Below are 18,416 nucleotides of genomic sequence, written 5' to 3'. Positions count from 1 at the left end.
GACACAAATTTTGCAGTTCACACAATAAGATATATTTAAAAATCATACCAACTAACACGTAATGCCCACATGCAGAAAGACAAGCTGAAGATTCAATTCTGTCTGGAAAACTTACGGTCCACAAAATTCTGCTATTTTTAACATCAACACAACAGAAAATTCCAGAATGAGAGCCAATAAAAGCAAGTAATTGCTTTGACCTGAAACAAATTGGCTCAAGCTTTTGAAAACAGGAAATTAACTATGTAACACATAAAGCAGGAAATGAGCAACATTTAACAAATAACACAAAGAAGCATATTTTTGGTACCTATGAATTGAAATAGATACAATCAGGGGTCAATTCAGGCACGAATTGGGTCAGCCTTGCAGCCTCTTGACAAATTCTAAACCATAAAAGCGGCCCCACTTCAAAAAATAATATCGTAAAAGTGGCCTTACTTCACAAAATTCTATAACATAAAAGCAGCCTCTTTAGGAAATTCAGTATCGTAAAAGTGGCCACTCCACAAAATTTTATAAATTAAAATTAGACCTTTCACAAAATTTTGTTAGTAAAAACAGTTTCTTTCAAACAGTTCTACATCTTAACTCAATCAATTCGTTCAAAATCAAAACATTGGTTTAAAAAAAAAAAAACCCTCCAGCAGCTTCCAAGTAATTTTCAGTGAAGTCAATTTGGTCGCGACAGCTAAACATGCTCCATAAGACATGACAGGATTTTTTTCACAAAAAAAAATACACAAAAGAAAAATGTCCTAAAAGTAGTTCTTTTTACTACAAAATGTGGACCTAAAATAAAAACCTAAATCGACCACTGACAACTCTTTAAGTTCTATATAGAATTGTTAACACTTTCTGGGGTTCTGCTAAATTGTGATTTTTATTTTTTATTTCTTTTTTTTTTTAATCACTGTGATTACTGTCACTATATCACCATCCCAGAAAAATCAATGATTTTGTTGCTTTGAAAAAAGTTTTCTTTTAAATTGCTAAAACAAAGTTTTTCACCAAAGCCATTAGTTATTAGTAGTAATGTTAATACTTAAAGTACACACACTATCTGCAGAAGTTCCCAATGGGAGGTCACTGTGACCAACCAAAAATTTCCTCATTTGGTAAATTTTGTGGATGTTTCGGCAAATTGGGAGACAATATTGCAACATCAGTATTGACAACTTTGAATTTTTTTTACATTATTTTATAATATGATGCCTAATGTTCCTTCTCATCAGATATTATGAATGTAAGGCATGTGTGCATGTTCCTATTTCATCATTCAGTAAAACGAGAATTTCTTTCAACAAATAAAGAATTTCCCCTTCTCAAAAATTTTAGTTTGGGGCATCCCTGAATACCTGATTCCTTTAACAAAATGTATAGCTTTTATAGATACTGTATATAGATATTTTGATTTTAAATCTTATAAAAGTTCTACCAATTGGTTACCAAGGGCTACTAAACTAAGAATTTTCAATGGACTGGAATTTTCAATTTAATGAATGAATCTCCAAATTTCACCCTTGTCTTCTCACTGGGGAACCCTTGAAAGTAACTCTTAAGAATGGATTTCAACATCATAAAGTCTTGATGATTATATGTCAAGAGCATTTGCAAGAAGTCACACATCATAGAAATATTTACACTGAAGTTATGTAAATTTAATAGAATGCCATGCTCCTCAGCTAATTCACAAAATGATAATATTTATTTATTGTTTTACTGTTTTGCTGTATTTAGACTACATGTTGAATAGTAAATTAAGAAATAACAAATAGTAATCTGTGAATTTGTGCTTTTCTGATGTTGTTATTTCTTACTTTACTGTTCTGCACAAAGGTACAGAGGCGGATACAGCCGGCGGGCAACCGGGCATCTGCCCGGTGGGCCGGTCATGCTTGGGGCCAATCAACTAACAGCAAAGTCTTTCGGGCCTGTCAACTAACAGCAAAATGTAAATTTTGCGCGCATGTGTTTAGAATAACGCAAATTCGCAAAACACAGCCTCAGCTCCTCTTTACGCATGGGCTAAAGCTTGCGGGTGGAGGGAGATAGGGCCGTCACCACAAAAGGGTGAGGGGGGGTTCTGAAATGGGGCTGCCTAGGGCCTGATTACCACACAGGCTGACTAGGCCTAGGCCTGGAGCCCCATGTTCTTAAGGAGCCCCACATTTTTTAAAAAATTTGGCATGTATTAGAAAAATACATGTGTTTTTAAAAAATAAAAAATTATGACTTATTAATTGGAAATTAAACTTCTTTAAAAGGGATTTTTTAATCATTCTGCCAGTAACGAATTTACTTGGTCACGATTATGAGGGAGCCCAAAGAGGATTCATAAATGCACATAAGGGGTGTGATACATAGTTGTGTGATTAGACAAAGAGGCCTCCAAAAGCGCATATGTGCTTTAAAAATGTAAATCAAACACTGCATAGTCTTCAGGGGTCCTCCAAATTAGTGTAGGCCTAGGGCCTCACTTTTAGTTAGTCGGGCTTTGGGGCTGCCAATATATTTTTAATGGTGTAATAAAAATAAATGAATAAATTTAAAAAAAAAAAGGAAACCTTATCGGTTGAAAAAAGTTAAAATATTTTTGGTCTCTTTGACGCTTTTATTTATAAATGACAATTCACAATTGCTATAAAATGCAACTTACAACAAGGGCCGGCGTGAAGTCATGTCAGCTTAGTTGGAGAATAGGGGCTCGGCTCGGAATTGAACTCGTGCAGAGGGTAAAATATCCTAATGGTGAAAGGTGTAGGAGGCGGCTTGGTGAAAAAATGAACCTTTGTCATTATTTTCCCGGATCCGCTTTTGCTCTCGGTGACCCTCTTTTCAACAATTGGAATAAATGTGACAAAATATTTTTTTCCGTAAAATTATTTTAAAATATGCAATCTTAAAATACCATTGAGGAGCATCCAGTTTCGAAAATTTGCTGGAGGAAAGTACTCGAACCTCTCCCATTTTTTTAAAATTCCCAAAGATGGTCTAAAACTGTGTTCTTAAATTAACAGTATCAAAAATTTTCTGGGAAAGTGCTCTGTCTCCTCCTCTCTCTCAGCATCATCAATGAAGAAAGTTTTAAATCTCATTTCTAGTGCATCAATTTCGAAAAATTTTCGGGGTGAGCCTCCTGAAAACTCCTTTTCGTAACATCACTGAAGGTCAGCAAAAATTTCGTTTTTGGAACTTAATTTTCGAGTAACTGCCGGTGTCCTAGTCTTTACCAAAAAAAGGCTTTTAAGACTTCAATTTGAAAATTTTCTGATGGATGGCCTTGGAATCTATCTCGACTCAAAATCACCAAAGATCTTCTAAAACTGCGTTTTCAGAGCTAATATATTTTTAAAAATTTCATAAGAGAGCCCCCGGAACCGCTCTTCATACCATTTACTCGAAGATAATTTAAAATTCTGTTTTTAGATTTCCACTTCTGAAAAATTGCAGCAGGAGAAACCCTGAACCTACGCTCCCCTAATATCACCAAATATTGTCTAAAATTGAATTTTTAAGACTACAATTTTGAAAATTTTCCGGGGGAGAGGCCCCCGGACCCCCCTATTTCAGACTCAATGTTAATCTTTCAATTAAGTTTATATTGCTAATACTTTAATGACTCCCAAAAGCCAGAAAGCTAAGTTCACTCTCTCACTCGCTCTTTGTATTGATACATGCATTTGAAAAAATATTAAGGTGCTGCCAAACTCGTACCCGACCCCTCCCACCAGGTTTTTGACTTCGTATCGAGTCGGGGGTCGTCAGGATATAGCAGTATAAAAAAGGGAATGTTTATGACAGGGCCCAGTAATGTATGTTTGTGTCGAGGGACCCATCACGTTCTAAGACGGCCCTAGTCTTGCACCCATGAACATCGCTAGATCAGTTTCATATAACAGGGCAGGGCAATTAAGTTACTTGTTATGACTGCAGAAAAGGACATACATGCCAAGCAGTGTTATTATTAAGGAAATATTGAATCTAGTTCCGGGCATTATAAAATTACTTAAATGGACAATTACAATCACAATTTTCCCCGAAAATAAGGTTTAGCTAATACTGTATCAATTTATTCACAATTAAAGTGCAGAAGTGTTCATATCTGTTAAATTTTGTTTAAATAAAACATATTTAGTTGTTAAGAATAATTTCCTCATGTTTAAGTGATATCCCAATCATTAGGTAAAATTTAATATCTATAAGAGCTATGGGGCCGCTACACCTCCTAATGCCAGGGCCGATTTTTTCAACCAATCCACCACTGCAAAGGTATATACTTATCTTACATGTTGAATGTTGTTCATTTCAAAATTATTTTCATATTGAAAACAGACTTTGCTTCAGATCTGATTTGGTTTCTTTTTCGGCAGATGAGCCCTGTGTCTCAAGGATGTATCCAGCTCAAAATGGAAAGAGGGCATTTGGGCTAATCAGAGGGGAAGGAGGAGGGGGGGCTGATCCCTCCCTCAATTTGAGAAACAATGTAATTTTGCTTTTCTGTATGTATTTTGCTGTGTCTTAATATAAAATACATTGAGTATATACTTTTTGCCCCCACTCCCTGCTCCAAGAAAATTTTGAAGCAACACGCTACTTTTCTAAACCGAAATTTTTTTGTGATGTATGGGGATTTGGTTGAGTGTAATAACACTTTGGTAAAAGAAAAAACACTTTTTGTGGAAAAGGGAAGTGTTTTTGGGATTGTATTACGTTGTTTTGCCTTCATAGTGACATTGTGAAAGTAACCTAACAAAACACGAAAATCATTCCCTTTTTAATGAGCTCCCAAAGAAGCAATACACACTTTCAAAAACAAGCACTGATCTATAACTTCAGAAATTGAAACAACTTCAATGAACCAATTTTTTTAAATTCCTTTCTTTTCTTTTCTTTTTTTTGGTTTTATTTTAAATATTTTATAATTTGAAAAAAGGAATGGCTGCCCCACCTTGTCCCCTCTGGATATGCCCATGCTATGCCTTTCAACATAGCTTTTATAAAATACATGATTCTTTTATGGCTAATATGAAATCAATTTACATACTCAACAGTAGTTAATATGTAAATAAAATTGATAAAACTTAAAGAAGATAGGATCACTTACTGTGAAAAGCTAGCCATACAAGGAGTAGCATCAATGCACTTTTTCAAATCAAATTTGCAATTAACATTTAAAAACAAATTAATACTTGCATCAGAAATCGACTTGTCTGGTTGAAGACAACATTCCTGCTCCATGTATCTATGTATACACGAATTGTGGTAACCTCTTCGAGTCGAAATTTCATAGCACAAAAATTTATCACAGCATTTCTTTTTTGATTCTGAGTGATCAGGCATCAAAGTTCTTTTGAGTAAGTTTTCTTTTCTTCTAAAACCAGAGTTCTTATGTTCAAAATTCGATTTTACGAGCAAGCTCACTTCATGGAAAGTATCATTGATAATTTTTTCTAGAAGTGTTGGAATAGATAGCTGCAACTTCCATTCAACATCTGATGCAAACTGCACAGCAGTGATTGAATTCCCACCTTGTAAAATAAAGTTCTGGTCTCCATCAAAGCTTTCTTGATTTGTATACACCTAGCACAAGATAAACTAGTCTAAATTTTATGAAAAAATATGCAAAAAGGTTTTAATAAATTTCAAATTAATTTGCAGAAGATTTGTATGAATCATATTTATCTACAAACATTACAAATATATGATAACCTACATTATTAAAAAAAAAATTACAACTAAGACTTTGTCTGGGTCACAAATGGTGTTGTACCAGCATTAAATTTTGTCTAAGGACGGATACAAAGAGGGGGGGGGGCGATGGGGCGATCGCTAAGAGATGAATAACCGGGTACCTACTGAAATTAACCAAAAAAAAAAAAAAAAAACTAAAGAATACTCGCAAAACAAAATATTCTTCAGAGGCAAAAGAATTCTTTTTTGACTTTATAGGAATAAGAATTTATAACATTTTTTTCTTCTTTGTTGAGGATTGAATTTTGGCTTGAAAATATGATGAAACAGAAACCTCAAGATCTTCACCGAGAAAGAAAAAGGCTAAACGGGCCAAAATGCAAATCGTAAAGGGGCAAGGGGGAAACATAACCTTTGCAATCAGACATTCAGAGCCGCCGATTTTTTGATGACGCCAGTCATTCTGTAGAGCGTCACTCTAGGAAACAGGGGGAAATGTTCAGTCATTGTCTCTCTTGAATACTGGTTACATCTAACTTCCAAAAGTTGACGACGTATGTCCAAAAGAAAACAAATCAATTTATTAGGATTTTTCAAGAAGAAAGAAGACGAAGAAAAAACCCATGAAACTGGTGAGCTACCAGATGTTGTTAGACAAGGTACGCTTATGTATTTTGTATTTTCTTTTCGTTTTTTCTTTTTCTGATTTGACAAGTTTTGGTCTGTATGTGAGCGTGCGTGCATAGATATTTTTAACCCCTCATAAACACATGCATTAAAAATCAAAAAGACAGCTCAAAAATATTTTGAACTGTAATTGACGGTTCGTGTTTTAAGCCTTTGAAAACACAAAACCTAAGTTACAGGATGATAATATTTATTAAAAATTTATTAAATTAGAAAAAACAAAATTGAATAAATTGACTAGGGCCACTCTAACTGGGGTCAGTTTTATATATATATATATATATATATATATGTGTGTGTGTGTGTAATGTTTGTGTATTCACGAGCAAATCAGGATAAGATGCTAACTAGTAAGGGGTAAATAATAAAAATTTATCGACCCCCCCCCCCTTGAGAAGCTTCTGGATCCGCCCTTGATTTTGTCTGAGAATTTTTGACCATTTAACAAATAACATTGACAAATATAACGAAAGGGATAAACTTACTTTCCATAAGGAGCAAAGAAATTCATTAATGTCATCATTTGTGTCATCAACAAATTTTGAACCTGATAACTTCTTTTCAGCCATATCCATTAACTTTTTGGCATCAGACTTTCCTAAAACAATGCATATGTATATATTTTTGAAATAATATGAGACATGCTCCCAATTACGGTACGGATGCACCAATTGTTGGTATTAGGTGTTTGATGTTGGTATTAGGTATACTGCATATTCAGCAGTCAAAACAAATATTCGATTCAACCAAATACTTTCCTATTCAGCAACTAAATAGTAAACAAATTTAAATATTCCACAATTAGTAAACAAACACATATTTTTTCATACACTGAATGAAAGTTATAGTACCCTACAAGTACAAAATTAATCGACACTGTTACTTACTAATATTATCACATTCAAAGTAATTTTAGTGGTAATAGAAAACATTGAGATGTTAAATTTAAATTTTGTTACTTTTCCATTTTTCTTAAACCTTATGACCGATTACATTACTAACTCATTTAAACATGAAGCAGTAACAAACTCCCCCCCCCCTCTCAAAATATTAAGTGTTCATATAACTATGTTAAGTCAATTCTTTTATTTTTTTTTAAACATAAACTTTGCAGCTAAAAAACAATTATGATTTGAAATATTGAAAAAGTGATTGATAATACATAAAGAAAACACTTGGATATTAAATTTTACAGTATTCTAATTTTCTGAAGTTTTAAACCAAATGAAATACTTAATACCGTTTAAAAACAAACTAATTAAATTAATCATTATAATCAACAGGAACTTTAGCCGTTTTGCATTTTCAGGTTTGAACTAATTATATTTCGGTTCATAAACATTTCCTGCATCTGAAAAGAGACCTTCACTAGTCATTAACTATATTTATTTGCTTTTCCCTTTGAATGACTGATTTTATGTTTTATATATTTCAAATCAATAACTATACTCAATGAATATAAATTTAGGATGTTAAATGGGAATGTATTTACATTTCAAAACAACACAAAGTATATAAACAATTTCTTTGGCATAGAACAAAAATTAATTTTACAGTTAAAAAATTTTAACTAAATATTCAGTTGAAATTTTAACCGAATCTTTCATACTCGGGAAAATCTGGTATTCTGTGCATCCCTACTTACAATACTGAAAAATGTAACATTCAGAAAAGTCTAAATGAGAAAATTAAAACTACATAATTTTGAAGTAGAAATTCAGTTCTTGATTTGGAAAAAGATTTTTCTGCATAGCACTTACCATTTGTAGTTGTGGGAATAAAAGGCACAAAAATAATTTCAGTTGCAGGTAAATTCCACACAGAAGATCTAAGCTGTTGAATTAGTGAGCATCTGAAATCAACTTCAGATAAGGCATCACTATCACTTACAAGAAAACAAAACAGTTTGGATGTTGCGGCATCAAAATGAACTACATGACTCAATATTTCATGCTTATCATCAAGTAAAGTCTTGATCACGTCCAAAGGCAATTTACGCCCTCTAAGTTTGACAATATTGTCTTGACGACCTCTAAAATACAGATCACCATCAGGGCTTCGATGTACAAAATCACCGGTGGGTCTCATGTACGATTTTAAATCTTTTGGCCAGGCTTCATTATTGACTAGACACCATCTCTTTGGTCCTCCTAAAAAAATATTTCACTCTTAAAAAACTTTAAAGGGCTGTACATAAATGATTTTGCACTTTTTTTACCATTTTTGATACCCTCCCCCTTTTATCACAAAGTCATACTTTGCCATATCCTCTCCCTCCCCTTTGTCACATGTCACACTATTTTCCATAAACATAATCTGACTAAAAAAAATGTGTGATGCACACTTCTTGTTACACTCCTTTCTCCTCTTGACACAAAATGTTACAATTTCATGCATCCCCTTCCCCCAACAAAGCACTACATCATTTGTGGGCAGCCCCACTTTTGATTACAATGTTGAAATAGTTACAGTTGAAATAAAGTTAATAATCTTTACGTCATACTCATTTAACAAGTGAAGATATAAAACATTAAATCAAATGAATGATATCATAAAACAAACAATTCGAAAATTAATGTTCATTTCAAACTTAACTATTATTTATAGACTAGTTTTTACAGACAAGTCATGTTTCTCATGAAAACTCTGAGAAAAAATTTGGTTAATGCTCAAAAATTTTTCGGATTCTAAACTCAAAAAATTAATTTTGAAAACAAAAAGTGGTAACCATTACTCATAATTGAATTCTTAAGAGCTGATAAAATGAAGATATATCATTTTTTTTACATGTTTTATACAGAACCTTGAGATTTCAATAAGTTCATATAAAAAACCATTGACAACATCAGTGGTTGATTTTTTTTTCAAAGACATTCCACTTACTACATACAATTTCCCTAGTTTATAATGACACATTGTCGGCTCAGAGCAATAGTAAGATATCTAATCCCAGAAATAACACTAAAATATCTTACTGATGCTCTGAGACAACAACATATAACATAGTATGGTACAATCTCATGCACAATGGATAAATAGTATTTTTATAAATATGCTTCAATTTAGCTTGATAGTTAAGCATTAACTATTGTTTCAATAACATTTCAAGGATTTTATCAGTAATAACAGATACTAGCAATTTGTAGACCTTTACTTTTTTATTTCAAAATAAATTTTTTTATCTGCCTTTAACTTATCTAATGCAAATGTCGCTAACTAGTAAAAATCAGTAAAGTCATTGTAAATCATAACTAAAATGACCAATGAAGAAGAAGAAATAAAAACAAGAACATCATAAAGAAATTTATATTACAACTCACAAGTAAGAGTCTGAAACTTTTTTCGTCTATTTTTTTTTTTTTTTTTTTTTTTTTTTTACAAAATGTAGTAAATGCAATGATTTTTTCAGATATTTACTTGTACAGGGTGTCCTGAAATAGACTGACCATTTTTAAAAATTTATAACAGGAAAACAGTTAATGACAAAAAACAAATTCTTGCGGAAAGTTCATGCAATGGGTCATAATTTTTTCCCCCATGAGTAACAAATTTTAGTTAAAATTTTTTCAACAGATGGCACTTCGGATAGTAAGCCCATAAGTCAAAAAGGAAGAATTTAAATTCAACGATTTTTTCTTTAATTGCGACATTTGATTGTAGTTGACAGTAGACATTTTGAAAATATTGTTATGTAATTCTGTTCATTAAAAACATTTTTTGAAAAAGTGTGATGTAATTTTCTATCTTTTTATGATTTAAAGGCTTACTATCTGCAGCACCATCTATTGGAAATTTTTTGAACCAAAAGTTGCAACGGTGAAAAAGAAAATTTATGGCCTACCATATGAATTTTCTGCAGGAATTATTTTTTTTATCATTAACCATTTTCCAGTTAAAAAAGTTTTTGAAAACAGTCAGTCTATTTCAGGACACCCAGTACTTAGCATTAGGCATTTATAATTATGTGGACTACAACTAGTAGGAATTTAGTTTTATTGTATATATTTTTAAATTAATTTACATTTATCTTTGCATAAGAATGAGAAACAATTTTTATCACTGAAACTGACTTATTATTTCTAATTGAGTGATTCCCATAAAAGCTTCATTTAATATAACTTTAAATGAACTTCTAAATATTAGGCATAAAAACTTAGATAATGAAATAAAACAATAGTCAACAAACCAATGAACAATTCCCCTTCTTCAGCTTCTTCACCATTTTCATTCCGTATTTCAATGCACGTATCCAGAAGAGGATACCCCAAAGGAATACTATTATTTTCTTCCGACTCATTACTAAAAGAAATTTTAAATATTAGATTAAAACACGTAAAAAATCAGTTTTCATAATAACAGTCTAAGAATAGTGACTTTTCTTCATATACTACACATTCACAGTATTGTTTGTCATTTCCAACAGGTATTTATTACAAGGAAAATACATTCTGATCCAATTTTGTTTTCTTTAAACAACTACACATTATTTTTGCATTGAATAATATTTTGAGATCAGTGATTTCTAACCTGGGGCGATAAATCCATGAGGGGCGATAAGTATTCAAAGAATAAAATAAAAATAATAAAAAGCCAGCAAATATTTAAATAAAAAACGTATATGAAACCGATTGCTAAGAACTGCATGTTCAAAAGGAATAAATTCACGTTCAGGAGCTTCTTCCTCAGAACTCGACTGAACCATTAGGAAAGTATTTCATTATCCATCATCAAATTTATAAATTTTCTTTTCTTTATTATTATTAATATTTTAATTTTTAAGTGTCAGTCTTCTTAATTCCTGAAAATTCCAACTTAAAAAAGAAGATAAGTTCTTGATAAATGTATTGTTATCAGAAAGTCCGTCAATGATTTTGGTTAAGTATTTTCTTTCAAAAACCTATTAGTTCATTTAGGAAAAGAAAGAAAAACAAAAACCTAAAAAAGGTACTTTCATTTTTTTGTTTTGAAAGTGATTGAACAAAATGGCTTTATCATTAACATTTTACTTCAAATTTCAAAGTTTGCAGTAATATCGATGTTCACTAGTGCCAACTTATGTTTTTTTCAAGAAAGAAATCGGGGGGGGGGGGGGGTATCAGTTAACCAATTAACCTCTCGAGGGGGGGACGATGGGCTAAAATACACACATTTTAAAAAGTATATTGGCTATGGCATACCCAATGACAAACATAAGATTATAAATATGTAAGATTATTGTAGCAACAAAATAAAATGAAATTGATACTTCAAGTTGAAATATGTGGTGAACATATAAAATTGAGAGACTTTTGCTTCTAAGTAAAACTCACACTTTTTCCAGTGATGTAAAAATTCTGGAAGTAATCATCAATTTAGTTTAGGAAAAACTATTGGAAAACACACAAATTTGTAATACAAGGATTTACACACCAACACATAAATATTTACTGTACTTAATTATTTCAACCTCATATAACTGTAAAAGGTTTTACTCAGATTTCAAATTCAAAGCTATCAATAAGTGGTGAAGTAAAAAAAAACAGCATTGATTCTTTATTTCCCTATACTTTAAATGCCATGTTTCATGTCAAATGCATGCATATCAATATAAGTTAGAGAATATTTTCTATTATTTAAAATGTACATCATGCAAAGAGCAACAAATATTCTAAAATGACAGAAAGAAACAGATGTGTACAAATTACGTAAATCTCACTAATCTTGCTAATGTTAATGCAGTCCATGAAAATATATGTGTGAAATATTTGTACCACAGAGTCGGAAGGGCATAAGTCACTTTATGGTAATTTTGCAGGAGAGAGGAAAAACTTATTTCTGGTACGGGCAAAGGATGGGACACGCACTCTTTTAACCCTGGTAAAAAATTTAAACGATTTTTTTTTAAAGAATTACGTTCACGTGGCTCGATGTGGAATAGGTTTCTACATACAATGCACTAATAAACAGAAAATAGCAATTTTTGAACTTGCGTCAGTCTAGCTCTGGGGTAGAGATATGTGTTCAATTAAGTGCATCAGTATTTACATTTTATCGACATTTCAAAAGTTTGAACTTTTTAGTGAGTCATTTGAATACAAAAGCAAAAATAAATTTAAAAAATGCAAAATTGGGAAGAAAAATCTATGACCAGACTTCTACAACCCCCCCCCCCCCCCCATTTTTTTTTTTACTTTCTTCACTTAGCTTTCCTTACCATCTTGGGGAGATACGGGAAAATTGTGAAGATAACTATTTTTGTGCATTCATGCAGGAAAACTTTGATAAAGCAATAAGCACAAAATAAAAGTATGAAGGAAGTATTAAACCTGTATAAAAGGATTTATGTGAAAATGTTATGCATTATAAAAAAAAAAAAAGTTGTGCATGTAGATTTTTTACACCAAAAAAAAGTTCCCTTTTTGGAAAAAAAAGGTTCATTTTCAAAATCATTTGTACAAAAGTTTTGGGGAAAATGGTCTTAAGTGCAGTACTTGCATAGGACAAATTTAAGAAGAGCTTATCAGCTTAGAAGAATCAGCTTGATGACTATGAGAAATTTATAATGTTCACTTTACTGGCTTGGCTTACACTCCTGAAATAAGCAATACTTTCGCAGTGTGGAAAAGTTAAATTTTTACACAAATAAAATGTTTTCAAAGAAATGTTCACTTAGCTTCAAGCATAGTTTAATTGTTCAAGTTTTTTGAACGTGTTATAATAGAAGAACAAAATAACTAGCAAGTTTTTTCACTGAAGAAAAAACAGGGCTACGCTGCCGTGCTAAGCACAAAAGTTGTATCTGCCCTTTTTATCAAAAATGAGTAACAGTCATCAAGTGATTTGTCACATATTTTACCTAAGTAAAATGTTTTATGGTCATTTGTGAATGGGAAATATTTTTAAAGAAATTCTGAAAAAGTTACATCCGCATCAAATACATGGAGGCACACAACTTTAAACTGATATTTCTCATTTTGAGCTCAGATGTAGATATATATGACTTTTGCTCTCAGCACGGCAATATACTGCTGGGGGAAGGTCAAAGGCAGCATTTGCTAAAATACGTTTTGATAGTTTACATGAAGAAACACACTTTTGATTTCTCACAAATATCAGAAAAATATTCAAATTTGATCATTGACCACTGGTTAAAGAAATGCTTTGTTTTCAGTAGAAAGTAAATATGCATGATTGTGCAGTAAAACTAAAGCAAAATAGGTGATAAAAATTAAAAAAAAAAATTGTAGATACAGCCATTTACCTGCCCAGGATAGAATGCTATAAGTTATTCATCAAACAAATCAAAATTTCAAAAGAAAAAGAAAGAAAAAATACCTAGTTCTGAAATCCAAAAGGAAACTGGTAGCCCAACAAGATAGCTCTGTTAGACCATATAAATTAAAAATTTTGGTCTTATTTTCATAAGATTTCAGTCTCCGTAACTTTTTCCGAGAAGGACATATTTCTCCACCAAATGCCAAAACAAGGACAAAAGAGTCTTTACATAGAATAACCTTTCTCAAAAATTCATTTCCCAAGCTTTCAATGAAAGAAGGTGTTCCCTATAAAAGTTTGAAAGAGAGGGGAAAAAACTATATTGATAAATACAAAATCATTAAAAAAGCTTCTAACAATCAATTAGTAAAACAGCCACAAGAAATTTACATTCGAAAAGTCAAAATAGTTAATTCAAATAGTTTTATGAAGCAGCAAATAGCTCCCAAATTTCCAAATGTTTCATCCTCACTAACATAGTATAAATCATGGATGACATTTCTGATTTTTTTTTAAAAATCAATGTTAATAATTACTACCAATTAATTACATTCTTTAAATTGATAATTCACTCAACTGTACAATTAAGTATAAATGGTTTGTACACAAATAATTTATGAAATGCATTAAAATATTTTGTTTTGAAACAGGAATTTGAAGCAACATTGAGTGGGTGTGGTCCCGCCACTAGGAGGGTTAATTTATGGTTCAAATTACCCACTCTGTTGCAGCCATTTTGAAAATAAAATGAAACAACTGCACTGAATCTGGTAGCATTGTTAAGAAGCCTATGTAGTGTAACTTCGGTGCTTAGCTTACCTTTTTTAATTATAGTATCAACAAACAAGATAAGTCTTTTTTATCCGGATAGTTAATTTAAATTGTTGAATGTCCACTCTGTAATATTTGAATTAATATTCTTTTTTTTTCTTTTTGAAGTTTTTGTTTTGAAACTTCAGGACAGAATAAGTTTTATAACCACTGTTTTATTTTATGCCTGTTCTGTCACTGTAACATTACTAAGAATTAAGGAAATTCTCATTATCTCTTATACAATTAAAAACTGAGTGTATCTATGTATGTCCAAGCTTCTTCTCCCGAACGACAGTGAACTGACCATCGAACCAGATATTGATGGATTCGTAATCTTCCCGTCTTCATGTTTGGCTATTTAACATAATCCTCCGATAATAATTAGCGGAGATATCAATTAAAAACTATTAATTATGAAGCTGGGATTTCGACATAAAATCCCTATTTTTCGAAGGCTTTCCTCCATTCAAATTATTATTCTGTGCTTCTTCTCAACTTTCCACAACAACGCTTTTATTAAAATGTATAAAATGTATAGCGTGAAGAAAATCATTGAGATAAAAGATGTTGCTTTTTTTTTCCTCGAATATGAACAGGTAAAATTCTTGTTTTTGATTTTGAGGCTTTTCCTGTAATCAGGGGATTTAAAATTTTACTTTTTTTTTTTGGGGGGGGGGGGGGGTTCCACAATCTGCCGCACAATTTCACTGACTTTTTTTTTGTTTTGGTTCAAGCCTGAGTGTTGAACTCGCATCACTTGACATAACTTTTATTTTTGAGGTGGACCGTGCAAAGCCGGGCGACGCAGCTAGTATACCATTAAATTGTGAATACAAGAAGCGAATATATTTGTATGCCTTTCCGAGCAGGTACCAGCCTTAAAAATATTCCTAGACTAGAAAATTAATCTATCTTGAAGAGAACAGAAATAGTGAAATTTATTTTGAAAGTTTGAAGGGTGCGCACTTGCTCTTGGGGGTGGGGGGAGAGGGGTTACCCCTGACTAAATAAATCCATTTCATTAAAATGTGTAGATTTTTAAATGAATTTTTACAACTATAGAAATTAGTTATAATCAACAGAAAGAAGTGAGAAAAGCTATCAAAACTATTTGTAGCATTTAAATTTATAGTGACTTAGTTTTTTGTTTCCTGAATCACATGATCCTCTGTATTAGTTCCTTGTAATTTTAATTAGAGGAAGTTATAAATAAATAAGGAAAACTTAAATTTTTGGAAAAATCTCTTGAAAAACTAATATACTAAAAGAATATTAAAATGAATTTTAGCTTTAATTACCAGGCCATGAATAAGGTTGGAAACTCTTTTCAATCAGCCAGATTACAAAACTTCCTTTTCTTTTTTGGATAAATAGTTAGAATGAAAAGAATCTCATTCCTATAAAGGATATAGAACGATTGCGCAGTGATAAGAAGATATGTGCTCTTTTACTTGCATGTGGAAACTAGAGCTTAGGTACTTTTACGATATTACTGCAACTAACTGGCATCGCCCGTCATACTATGACGGGTGAAAATTGTTTCTACATTTGAACAAAGAAATTGCCTGTTTGGTGATAGTTTGATAGTTGAAATTTCCCTATCTCCAGTGAGTTAACCCTAAACTCCAGTAGATAGCGTTCATTGTTGACCTCTTTTTTGTTTCTTCAATCTCCTAAAATGAGTCTTACCAGTAAAACAGTTAAGTTACCGGATCCAGTTCAGCCTCGTCAAAATAAAGCATTTCCCTGCATGTCGAACATTACCGAAAAAATATCATCAAATTATCATGTCATGGCACCAGTCTCATTGTTGATGACACCGGGAACGTTACTCAATCATTTGCTATTAAAAATATGATTATTTTTATTTTTCAAACAGAAGGTACTTCAAAACATACTGAGAAAAAATGCATTCTTTCTTTTTTTAAAAAGGCCTGAGTTTTTATTAAATTCCTGTACTTCCGCTATAAACCTTAAAAAGAGGCCAATGATGAATGATGATAAAAGAGGTATTCCATGGATCTAAAGACTGCAATTCGCCAAATTCCATTAATTTTGCAAAAAAAAAAAAAAAAACCATGTATGCTCAAAAGATTTTGAGTCTCAGGAAGTTTAGCAGTAACAATGCTTCACTTTAACTGCAGCAGAAAACTTTTAAGATACAATTCTGTTACTCAGGGCCATACAAACATAAGTCAAAAAATTACCACTTTCAGGTTATTACTGCATTGTATGTAGAACCCTATTCCGCATTGAGCTATGAAAACGCAATTCTATAAAATAAATTTCTTTATAATTATTTACCAATGCTATGGAGAGCATGGGTCCCAAATGTTGTATGCACCAGATAAAAGTTTTCACACTCTCTTGCAAAGTAGAGATAACCTGATTTATGTTTTTCTGACTTTGAGATACAGAATTAAGTCACAAGAAAGCTTTTGATCAGTTCATGATGCACAGGGTCCATTTTTGGGATTTCACATTGATAGCCAACAACTGAATCAAATTTCAAAAGCCATAACCAAATTTCAAAAGCTTTTCTTAAGCCTGAGACTTAATTTCAATAAATTTCAATTGTAATTTTTTTGTTTGTTTGTTTATTTTTTTAAAAGAAAACTTCATTTAGAAAACAAAGTAATAACTTTATAAAAACCATAATGCAAGTACTTGTATTTTAAATATGCAGCACCACATTTAAGTTTAGTTAACGCTTCATCACATTACATAAGACATTGTGTTCCCCCTTTTTACCTTTTTTTTTTTTTTTTTTTGGTGTTGTGGAAATTTCTAAGAATTTTTCTGTTTGCCAATACTTTGCCAATTGAGGCAGTGAGAAGCAAAGGGATGTAAGAGGAAAAATTAAAAATTTGCAGATAATCAGTACAAATAGTAGGAGAACCTCGCCTCTGTCTTGAGGCAATACTAGTAGACCTGGTAGGTGCTACTGTACAGCATGAATTAGAAAAAAAATTCAATGAAAGCCTGCCTAGGACGTTATCTTTAAACATGTTTACTAAAAACTTGAAAATGTCCACTTACATTCCTTTGCTTCTCACTGCCTCAATTGTGCTGAATTCAGTTATCACATTTGGAGCTGTGTCATATGCTTAATGCGGGCCCTGTTATATATAATGCAGCAAAATAAATAAATAGAAAATTAAACCTGAATAATCGTAGGCTTTTTTTCCACAATCATTTCAGAAAGTTTCCTAGGGACCTGCTTGATGTGGTCAGGAACGATGAGCAACGAACATCCAGCCGCAAATGCCAAAAATATTTCTATGATACTGGGGTCAAATGTGATGCTTGAGCTTTGTAAAATTATGTCATCATGAGCAACATCAAATTTAGACCTAATGAAGAAATGTACATTCATTAAACATTCACATTTTAAAATGAAATCTCTCTTTTTCATACAAGCAGTATTTTATACAAAAATAAGAAAGCAGCAAAACAAATTTCAAATCTTGATTTTAAAAATCAATAATAGTTTCTACTTTTCATACACTCAAAAACTTTTGCCTCTTTTACTGTCATTAAAACAATAGTAAAAACAAAGGGGAAGTTGAGAGGAATGCAACGATGGGGGGGGGGGGGGAGCATTTATGTTGAAAATAAAATTTGAAAAAAAAAAAAAATCTAGCTTGTCTAGTAGATGTAGCAGTAGAAATGGGAATGGTTGTTGACGTGGGGGGGGGGGATGGAAATTTCGAGGAAAAAATGTGTTTCTTTCTGTTTTCTCCAAAAGAGTTTATTTCGACTTGGGGGAAAAACTAAAAATTTTGAATTGAGAAATATTGGCATTCTGATTATTTTCTTTTCATGCATTTTTTGATGTTCAGTATGCCACATGAAAACATTTAGCTGATGCAGAAAGCTGTATGATAATTTAATTTTCAAGTACATCAAGTATTATTTGCTATTTTGCTGACTAAAACTCAATTTGTATTAAGGCCACAACTACATCA

The 18,416-nt window shown here is 31.9% G+C and overlaps 1 protein-coding gene across 1 annotated transcript in view; it reads right to left on the bottom strand.

Annotated features, from left to right (window-relative positions):
• The window catches only part of LOC129224986 (beta-alanine-activating enzyme-like), a 38,736-nt gene that overhangs the window by 10,432 nt on the left and 9,888 nt on the right, over positions 1-18,416 (bottom strand). The window contains exons 4-10 of the mRNA XM_054859534.1: positions 17,612-17,801; positions 13,696-13,922; positions 10,568-10,680; positions 8,142-8,531; positions 6,867-6,979; positions 5,108-5,583; positions 49-200 (exon numbers count right to left, since the gene is read on the bottom strand). Coding sequence (XP_054715509.1) covers positions 49-200; positions 5,108-5,583; positions 6,867-6,979; positions 8,142-8,531; positions 10,568-10,680; positions 13,696-13,922; positions 17,612-17,801 — 1,661 coding nt within the window. The remainder of the gene's footprint in view (positions 1-48; positions 201-5,107; positions 5,584-6,866; positions 6,980-8,141; positions 8,532-10,567; positions 10,681-13,695; positions 13,923-17,611; positions 17,802-18,416) is intronic.

This window comes from Uloborus diversus, chromosome 6, assembly GCF_026930045.1.
Source record: "Uloborus diversus isolate 005 chromosome 6, Udiv.v.3.1, whole genome shotgun sequence".
Taxonomy (NCBI): domain Eukaryota; kingdom Metazoa; phylum Arthropoda; class Arachnida; order Araneae; family Uloboridae; genus Uloborus; species Uloborus diversus.
Note: the sequence above shows the minus strand (reverse complement) of the source record. Positions and strands in the feature narration are given on the sequence as shown.